Source organism: Chenopodium album, chromosome 5, assembly GCF_948465745.1.
Source record: "Chenopodium album chromosome 5, dcCheAlbu1.1, whole genome shotgun sequence".
NCBI classification, from domain to species: Eukaryota; Viridiplantae; Streptophyta; class Magnoliopsida; order Caryophyllales; family Amaranthaceae; genus Chenopodium; species Chenopodium album.
This window is the reverse complement of record NC_137838.1, coordinates 16,059,372-16,070,335: the sequence shown is the minus strand read 5'-3', so window position 1 is coordinate 16,070,335 and position 10,964 is coordinate 16,059,372. Positions and strand designations below refer to the sequence as shown.

Sequence of the window (10,964 nt, the reverse complement as noted above, 5' to 3'; positions counted from 1 at the left end):
GAACGTATTTGCTGCAATGAGGGGAAGGACAATGAAAATGAACGGGTAATTGAAGTTTAGGGCTATGAGAGGGTGTGTCGAAGAATTGGGCAAGAAATTTGGGTGCAAAGGGGTTGTTAATGGTCACGTGGTTAGGTCAACGCCGGAGAAAAAAGTCAACGGCGAGATTCCAACTTATAGTAGTCTTTTACAAACATTTTGCATTATAATAGGTAGTTTCTTATTACATATTTTATAAAAGGTAGTTTTTCCATCACTTTTTCAGAAAAAATGAATTTTATTAGGTAGTTTTTCACAAAAAAAATCCTATTTAAGTTAATAGAGTTGGCCAATTTTAGTATGAATTGTAATACTCGTAAATATTTTTAGTCTATTAAATTTATTTAGAAATAGAGGCAATATATAATCAACCAATTACAATAAAGTTAGCCCTTAATACCTGAATAGCTAGCTATCATTTATATTTGACTTGATTAAAAAGTTGAAAATGGGATGACCAAGGGTTGTACGTACCATGTACTACTCATAAAAAATAATTAAAAAAAAAACTCCTGAATTTTAATTTTAATAAACATAGTTTCATGTCACCACACTTATTGACATCAATCATAACAATATAATGTATAACAATAACTAACAACCGCAAAATAATACAAAGTACTCTACGGTTAAGAAGCTAGAAACGATGTACTCCCCTCTATTTCTATATAATTCTAGCTTTATTTAACATATTTTACGCGACAATAAAATAGTCAAAATAGGTATAATAAACTATATTTTGTGATGGAGGGGTATAAGTTTAGCATTGATATTTATTACTTTATCTTAAAGTTATAAGTTTCAAGTATAGAATCTTTATCCCCATCAGTATGGCCAACATGGACGTCAAAATATTCCTTGTATCGAAATGTCTTATAGAGTGGACCACAATCTTCTGCTTCTACAAGAACTTTAGCTGGCTCAATAATGCACTCCATTGATGGACTAACAAAGAACACTGCAGTTGTTCGTGCGTCAATTGAGTTTGTCACGACTCGATGCACTACCCCTTTAATTTTCCCATTGCTTACAACCTGCCTCAAGGTGCACTTTATTTAATAATCTCCAATGTAATGTATGTACTTATAAATTAAAAATCTTACAAGGTGTTTGGTACGAGGAATATAATACAGATATTATGAAAACTTAGGTACATAGATATATTGTACTAGTTTATATGTAGAACAATGTAAAAATTGTACAATATCATTTAGAACAACATTTATTACCTCAAGTTGATTTCCCACAAAGACTAGAAATGCATTAGGAGCCGGCTCAAAACCAAACCATTGACCATCCTTAAAGAGTTGTAGCCCCGGAACATTGGCAGGTGCATGAACTATATTTATAAGGGTCGGATCTTTGTGCTTGGTTAGTCCCATGGTCAAACTTGGATCAAGGCATTTAGGATAGTGATTTATAGTTAAGATGTTGTCTTCAGTTAGTTCATTTGCAAAATAAGTTTTTTCTAACCCAAGCACTTGGGATATATGCTCTAAGATCTTCATTCCCATGCCCTTCAATGCAACAACATAAGCTCCGACTATCTCCCTGAATATTTTAGCATGAGCACAATGTAAAAATGACTGTTAAATTAAAGTTGTACATACTAAGTCTAAATGACTAGTGTATTCAATGGGTAAATTTTATTATTTTAGTGTTAAGATGTAGGTAATTGCACTTTTAAAAGAAGCCAATAAGTCTAATTTCATTCGAGCGTATATGTTAATTAAATGAGCGGTGTAAAGACAAGCCAACATGTCATTATATGTCACATCTCAATTCATATAATATTTATTACGTGTTAAAATTTATCTTTACTGAGTAATTTGAATGATTACCTATAATTTTTGGGATATTGAGGCCAATATTTGATGCATTCCTCCAAAGGGTTACAATTGTGCCTCAAAACATCCCTCCAAAAGTGAAACTCCTCGGTATTATAGTTGAAGCTACTCGAATAAATTCTGCATATATTTTTTAAATCCTCTTTCATGTTTATTTTCGATCTTTCTTCTGGAGGCAAATCAAATACTTCCTTGAACACTTTCATTGCATCATTCATTAACTCGATAGAAATTCCATGGTTTATCACCTATTTTGAGAAAAGAAAAATATATAAATTAACCTTATTATCAAATTGCTAATGAAAAAAATAATAACATATATAGTGATGTAGCTTTATTTACAATTGTTACAAAATATATATCATGAAGTATGAACCTGAAATAATCCCAAATCTTGGCTAGCCTTCATAATGTGATGGGTTGAATTATTTTCGTCATGAAGATCAATTATTGGAATCTCTATTTTGCCCACTGTATGACCTGAAAATAATATAGAAAATTTTCAATTATAAGTTCATGCATGTCTTAATAAGGGTATGTTTAGTTCACCTATTTTGTTGATTTTTGTCAAAAAAGTACCTTATTACTTACTCTTTTTTTTTTCTTTCGTTTTTTAAGTGTCCTATGTTGACCTTTTTTTTATTTTATTGTTTATTGCGTCAAATATAACGCCTTCTCTTCATCTCCATATATATGTAATAGTAGATGAAGTCCACTCACAGAAAAAAAAATCACGGACATACCATTACCATTATATATGTATGTGATTAATTAATCACGTATACCAAAAAAAAAATGGGAATCCCGTCGCTGGATTTAATTTTCTAACCCACCGGCAAGGAAATTGTTAGTAAATACTCCTAAGACCTAATCAGCTCTTGATACCATGACAAATTTGGGGGAAAGAGAAAATAGAATGGAATGACTTACTTATTATTGATCAATAGGTAAAATATTTATATAAAACCTAACATCATAGGAAACAATCTTCCTGGAGGATATACAATCATAACCACATATCCTAAAGATATATTCACTTAATAATATCTTAACATAAATAAACCTAAATATATTATTCTCCTAATAATATTTACGGAAAATATATCACACATATATTTTCCGATATCTCATATCTCATATCTCTATTCCTAACACGTAATATAATCTACTTTGATCAACGACAGTGATTTGCATTAAAAGAAAATATATAGTCATGTGGATACTTGATGAAATTGGTCAAAAGTTTGCATTGGTACATGTGTCCAATCAAAGTGGAGCACTTAAATAAAAATAAATTGAGTATTTCTTAACAAATAATACAAATAATTTATAGGCTCAAGTCATACTTATTGATTTATGTTTATTATTAAATATCTTTGATTCCAGAATGAAAAAAAAAAATATTATAAAAATTAGATGTTTTGTAAAATATGCATTAATATATACAAATCTTATATTACCTAATGTAATACATTTTCCCTTGTGTATTACTGCACATATAAGATCAAATAAAGCAATCAGATCAAATTAAAAAAAAAAATTAAAAAAATATACTGAACTAAACATAGCCTAAATCAATATGGTGACATATATATACTCCCTTTTTTTTTTTTTTAAATACAATGCTTTTGTAGATTAGACATTTTTTAAGTCCATAATTACTTTTTTTTTTTAATTTTTTTTTTTATGTTTTATCATAACTCTCTTCTCACATGATCACCACTCGTTTTTTTAGTTATTCAGTTATTCTTCTTTTCTTATGCATGTTCTTATTTTTTTTCAACAAATTACTCCATTATAGCTTCTTCTCTATGGTTTTAAATTTCCCAATAAACCCCACATACCCAATATTTTAGTTTATTTAAGCCACCTATCTAAAATTATTTGTAAATCAAACCGATGCACTTATGAAAGCGTACTAAATTACAGTGTACATATTAGGAGTGTATTTTATTCAACTAATTTTAAATTTGAAATTTAATTAAATTTTGTCTCAACTTGTGAGGCATGATTTGCACTTTTTTTAAGTACGGATTAAAATCGAGTTTACTAATTAAAATGTATTTTTAATGATTTTTTTCTTTGTTTTTGTATTGATTATTAAACCTAGCTGCGCTTATACAAAGTAACATTGAAAAACTTGTATGAACTTTAACAACCTATACCTTTAAAGAAATAGGAGAGGAGAGAATGGACATGGATAAAAGAGAATGGATTTGACAAATCTTTTGTTTGTTAGAGGGATAGAGATAAGAAGGAGGCCAGGGTGGGGAGGGGGATAAAGAAGGATATTTATCCTTCAGCTCGCTCCAAAATAATAACAAGGGGGTGCAGGAGGGAAAGGACATAATTAAATGAGTAAAATATATATCTACCTTTATTGAAAATGAAAGAAGAGTAGACTGTACAAAGGTAGGTAAGGGTAATTATGTATTTTCATTAGTTATCCAATCAAATCCCTAACCCATATCAAAAGAATAGCACTCATATATTTTTAGACAAATTTGGTTAAGACAACACCAATTGTTGGTCGAGTGCACCCTTAAGCACAACATTAAAATTTTCATTTTAAAAAATCTATAACCTTTATTAAAGGATAATGATATATGTTTCTCATATAAATTAACCATTATTGTCTTATTTTTTATCCTTATCCCACTATTAATTTTTTATTCTAATCCTACCTTCTTATCTTCCTTATTCCCATCCATAATACCAAACGCCTTATAATTAATTTGATTATATCTAAATTTTTTTTTATCACCATTTAAGCTAATAAAAAATAATTCAAAATAAGTTAAAAATTACACATCTTGAATCACTTTTTAATTAAGGGATTGTCTATATCCTCGTATTTTTCAATTATGAGGATACTCTATAATTGATTTGACCATCAATTCAACATTGTTGAAATGAGAGAGATGATAGTTTTACAACGTTGTGGATGTCTATATTAGTACAATCTCACTCGTTAATTTTTGCTAACGACCGAACAAGTATATCAATTGGGCTTACTTTTTTTTTTTTTTACTTTTTTTTTTTTTTTTTTTGAATAGACAATTGGGCTTACTTTTTTTTTTTTTTTTTTTTTTAATAGACAATTGGGCTTACTTAATTTAAGTTAGCCAACCATCAAAATTGTAGTGCACAAAACTAAAATTCATGGAATGTAAAGATTAAAATGTGACAGATGAAGTAAATTATGAAGGTTTATAAGAAATCTAACCCGCTCTTTCTTTCGGTGGAACCACATACTTTTGAGGAATTTCTCTATTTGCAATAATAATGCTACTTGAGAGGAGGTTCGCCATAACTAGAATAATTGCAGTTTGTGATGAGAAGACTAATTAGCCATTTTGGCAACCCCCCTATTTATAGTACAACTATATGGGTAACTTTTTGGTAATAAATCATTATTGTTTTTACAGGATATTCAAGATATTTGTAAATTAAAGATATTGTACAATCCTGAATGATTTATTACCATCCCGAAAGATATTATATTGTACAATCCTGTATTTAGAGTATCTTGATTAATTAATTCCATATAATATTATATAGGAATGTATCTGGACTGATTTAGTTTTAAACCATAGTATTTGAGGCTTAGGCCCAGAAAATGCCCTGTATTATTACTTTTTTGAAGTAGAACTATTACGTGTATTTATGATGCAATTATATATACTAATTATATCTATATATTATACTAAAACAGGGTACACTAGCTCCAAAGTTGATACGTGTAGCTGTTTTAATATTTTGGTTTTTTCCTTTTTATTGATTTATTTATTTTTGAGTTATCTATTGTTAGAATTAGGGGTGAACATGGTCTGGTTTGGTGTGGTTTGAGTCTAAACCAAACCAAACCGCAAAATATGGTTTGGTCAATTTTCCAAACCAAACCAAACCATATTAATATTGAAACCAAACCGTAATAATGCGGTTTGGTGCGGTTTGGTTTGCGGTTTATGATGAGACGACATTTTTTCCTAAAAATTGTCAAATATTAATAAATTTATAATAAAGTTCTAATAATTAGTCCAAAGGGATTAAATTCTACTACAAATTTTCAATAAAAATAACAACCAACTAATCAAGTGCTAAGTGCTAACACAATAACACATAATAAAAATAATACATAACAAATTAACAGTGGAAAAAAACATAATACATTTGTCCAAAAAAATAATTCATACTCCATTATAGTTATATGACCTATTGAATTTTAAGTATTGATATTTGAGATTGAGTATAGAGTATAGTAGTATACTGACCGTATAGTCTTCTAATGATTTTTCATGATTTTTTAATTTTTTAATAATATGTAATAACTATTATAATTTATTTAAAAATATATAAATATTAAAATGCGGTTTACTGGTTTACAGTTTGGTTTGGTTTATAATTTTTGAAAAACCAAACCAACCGCAAACCGTATTTCCCAAAAAACCGAAACCAAACCAAACCGCTAAAATGCGGTTTGGTCTGGTTTGGTTACGGTCCAGACCAAACTGTGTACAACCCTAGTTAGAATGTATATAATTGTCGAAGATTCTATTGATTGCATAGTATAAAACAATTTTTATAATCTATAAAATATGATATAACACATGAATAGTGAATATTTTAGTTAAGATTATATTACAGTTTTGTAAAGATATAATTAACTATATATTAAAGGTAGATTATTACTCAAATACACTAATTTTATAAATTATTTTATTTACAAATATACTATGTAATATACTACCTCCACTTTAACCTTAGGAATTTTAAATGGATAGAACTTAGAAAAGCGAGGGTAGTATTAAGTAGCAAACTAATATTGTGAAAGATGTTGAATAATATTTTTATACCTTAATTATAGTAAATAATTTTTTATCCTACATATATAATATTAATAAATAAATTTTTTTGTTTATATTCTTGTATGGAACTCAATATAATATATACGTATTGATAATATAGATCACTCATCTATCACTCAAGTATACTATTCCTTAAAAATATAATACGTATATTTTATAATATTTAATATTCTATCTTTTTTTATAGAATGTAATATATTATTAATTAGAATATTATTAAAAGATAAGGAGTGATACATATAATCTATAGAAAATATATATTTATCCTATATTTTACCACTTTATGTATAAAATCTATGTATTAAAAATCTTTTGCAGTTTGGTAAAAGATTGGCAAGTGGTATTTTTTTCTAAAATTATAGTTAATAATATATTATGAATAGCTACAAAATACAAGCAATATTGACCATTTTATGAAGCTAGAATTTTTTATAAATTATATTAGTACTAAATATGTATAAGAATGATTTTATTTATATATCATATATAAATTTGCATAATAGACATAAATAAATGCATATAAAAAAATAATAATATGAGTACCACCCTATAATAAAAACTATAATTTTCATTTTTAATATAGATTTTGGTACTAATTTTATATATGTGTGTAGCCAATCATCGTAGGGTTACTCGGTTAGTGTTATAAAGATTACCCATTTAGTGTTATAGTTGTTACTTTGTCAATGTTGTACTTTGTTATTTAAGAATTAATAAATTATTATAATAAGACTCTGTTCACTTCACTTTAAATATATAATATTTAGAAAAAATAATTTCAATTTAGTATAATATATATATTCTCATTTAGTATAATATCTCTTGTGATCCTATTTAGTTAATATTTTGATATTCCTTAATCAAGGATATTAGCTGTCAATCTATCTTGTACATAATAGGCGTTAATCAAGGATGTTAGTTGTTCTTTCTAAGATAGTTTATTTATTTACATATTTAGCTCAAGCTATGTAATATAAGGAGAATGTAATTCTTCAATATATTCAAAACTCTTTCATGGTATCAAAGTAGGTTGATCCATAAGTGTAGGCGTTGCTCGAAGTGCGCCTACGTTAAGCATGTTGTGAATATGCTTGGCACTCATATGAAGTGAGAATTGACATATACGATTAAGGACAACGATTAGGGACAAGGAAAGTAGGGAGCCGCCAACAAGTTTTTAAGGAACTTGTAAACCGTTCACGGATCATAAAAGGCAACCACGAATAAAGGGACAACGATAGGCAACAACGATTGACCCATGAAGGTTACACTCAATTTATAATCCATGAGATTACTAACTCCATATGGTTCGGAACCACGAAAGGAGGATCGGGGATGATGGTACGAAGTGAGTCATGGAGTCACATTCGCCCGTATTGGCCTCTACTCGATTCTTGTAGTATAAAGTGATTCCTGCGATCTCAAAGGCATGCAAAAAAAGATTCAATTTGCTCCAAACTATTATTATGCTAAATTAGTTGAATATTAATGTAACACATAATTTTAAAATATCTGTGATCACTTGAATTATCAACAAGATTAAAAAGGAACCTAAGCTAGTTGTCCAAATTATCTTATTAAGCGTGATTTTTAATTACATATTCCCTTTAAGATGCAATATGGTGATCAATAAATATTTATTTTGAGGGATGGTGATCAATAAATATAATAAAATAAACATTAATATTGGAAGCAATTTAACAATAATAGCGTTAGTTAAATCAAATATAAAATAACCTAATCATGATGCTAGCAATATTAAAATAAAATAAGAGTAATTAAATTAATTAATCACTCATATTCCGTGCGTTCCATTAAATTGCTACATCATGAATAAATTGTTAGTAACTTCAATAAAAAAATATAAATCAAATGAAAATTAAATTAAATAAATGTAGATTTGACTTGGTCCAAACCCTTAGTTATTTGTACCTTTCACGCCTTGGTTTAAGGACGGAACCTCAGGTTAAGAATGAACTTCTTGGAGTACTTAAGGGAAGAATGGTGTAATTAGGAATATAGTTTTAAGGCTTAGAATATGGGAGAGAGAATAGAATGATATTTGGTGTAAAAGAGAGGAAGAGATAATGATTTTATGCCCCGAACTGCAGAAAGGAGGGGGTATTTATAGGGAAAATGAGCAGAGGGAACACACGGAACCCTAAAAAGATAAAAACCCTTAAAAATAATGTCGTGACACGGCAAAGAACACTGAGACACGGCAAACAACACCGCGACACGGTAAAGAATACCGTGACACGGGGGAATCTGGAGTGACGTGGGAAAAACTGGAGTGACGCGTGAAGTATTTGACCTACGGGAGTAAAAACGCGTGAAGGGTTTATGCGGAAAAGACACGAGAAGAATCCATGACACAGCACATTTACCGTGACACGGCAGTGTCCACCGTGGCATGGTACAGTACACCATGTCGCAGTAAAAAAAAGTGCTCGGAAATTACACGGAACAGGCCCGTGTCACGGAATGTGCATCGTGACACGGAAAATTGTACCCTGACATGGTGCAAAATCCCGTGGCGCGGAAATATTCCCGTGACACAGTGGATTAAACGTGTGAAGAAAAGGCAGAGTTACACAAAAAGGCATCGTGTCACGGCAATATGCCCCGTGACACGTCAGCATTTGCCACGTCACGACATTTTAGCTGCTGCGCGGTAATTCCAATTTTTTTGCGCGTTTTTAAAATTATCATAACTTTTTATCCGTAACTCATAATAAGGCATACAATATATCATTGGAAATCTTATCAAGTCTAATTTCCAACCCAATTTGAATGAGGTCAAAATATGTTGTAGATTTTAAGATATGGTCGTTTTAGTAGAAGGGTGTCGGTTTTGGTATGAGTTTAGTGTTTTGCTCATATCTTCTTCGTTTTAAATCGAAATTGGGCTTATGATATATGGTTGGAAAGCTTATTTCAAGGAATATCCAACAAAATAATAATTGGAACAAAATTATAAGACCGAAAAAACAATTTCTCTTGGTTTTGCGATGTGGACACGAAGAGAGGAGAACAAGTTATGGTTAGGGAAATGAGCTAGGAAATGGGTTGGTTTATGAAATTTATTGGATAGAACATGGATTTAAGTACTCCAAAGATTAAATATTCAACCCTACCAGTAATGGCGGTGAAAGGTTGTTCATCATCGGGTTTGGTTTTGGGGAGACATTTTTAGGTGTCTACAGAAGCCCCCACTTTGACTGAGTTTTTAGAAATGTCAGTTTCGAAAACTACAGTCAAAGTAGTCGATAGGGACGGAAAATGATTTAAGACGTTCTGCAATCCTAAATCACTCTGTATACGCCGATACATGCAGAAAAGTGGTAGTTCCGCAGATAAAAGAGTAAAGGGATAGAATGGTTATCTGACACTAGTGTATCGGTGACAAATGTGTTCGGTAGCTTCCTATGCTTAAAGGAATCCACCGGATGGCATTTTTTTGAAATACTTTCCATGCCTGAGGAAAGTCGAATGATGAGTTTGGTAGCTTTCTAAGCATGAAGAAACCTACCGGGTGATACTTTTCATGCTTGAGGAAAGTCGACATATGAATTTGGTTTTTTTCTATGCTTGAAGAAACCCACCGATAATACTTTCCATGCTTGAGGAAAGTCGACAAAGGAATTTGACGGTTTTCTATGCTTGAAGAAACCCACCGATAATACTTTCCATGCTTTAGGAAAGTCGACAGATGATTTTGGCAGCTTTCTATGCTTGAAGAAATTCAGCAGATGACATTTTCCATGCTTGAGGAAAGTCGACAGATGATTTTGGCAGGTTTCTATGCTTGAAGAAATCCACCGAATAATACTTTCCATTCTTGAGGAAAGTCGACAGATGATGAGATTGCAAGTCTCTCTGTATCGAGAACCTACGTCGTGAAATGATGGTGGTTTGATTGTCCCCGAACGTGGGCTGTAGTTTATTCGCTTGTCCCCGAACGTGGGCTGGAAATGGTTCGCTTGTCCCCGAACGTGGGCTGTAGATGGTTCTCTTGTCCCCGGACGTGGGATGTAGATGGTCCGCTTGTCCCCGGACGTGGGCTGTAATTGAGGCCTGCAAAATAAAATTTGCTAAGAGACTCGTATAGACTATGATTGACTTGACCAACAGACTTGACCAAGCTTTGACTTGACACGACATGACATGTGTATGACTTGTGATTGTGTGTGTATAAGTATGATTTGAA

General features: G+C 30.7%; 1 protein-coding gene across 2 annotated transcripts; it reads right to left on the bottom strand.

Moving 5' to 3' along the window:
* Positions 1-398: 398 nt before the first annotated feature.
* Positions 399-5,212, bottom strand: LOC145630518 (hyoscyamine 6-dioxygenase-like). 2 transcript variants are annotated; one of them, XM_081682778.1, is made up of 5 exons: positions 5,113-5,212; positions 2,263-2,366; positions 1,881-2,134; positions 1,269-1,590; positions 399-1,073 (listed from the first exon to the last, which is right to left on the bottom strand). In XM_081682778.1, exons 1-5 carry the CDS (start codon positions 5,195-5,197, stop codon positions 816-818), a joined length of 1,023 nt encoding a protein of 340 aa, XP_081538904.1. In that variant the 5' UTR covers positions 5,198-5,212; the 3' UTR covers positions 399-815. The 2 variants fall into 2 exon arrangements, with proteins under 2 accessions (XP_081538904.1, XP_081538905.1); XM_081682779.1 differs by lacking the exon at positions 2,263-2,366 and having other exon boundaries at positions 5,113-5,187.
* Between the last annotated feature and the right edge of the window lie 5,752 nt (positions 5,213-10,964).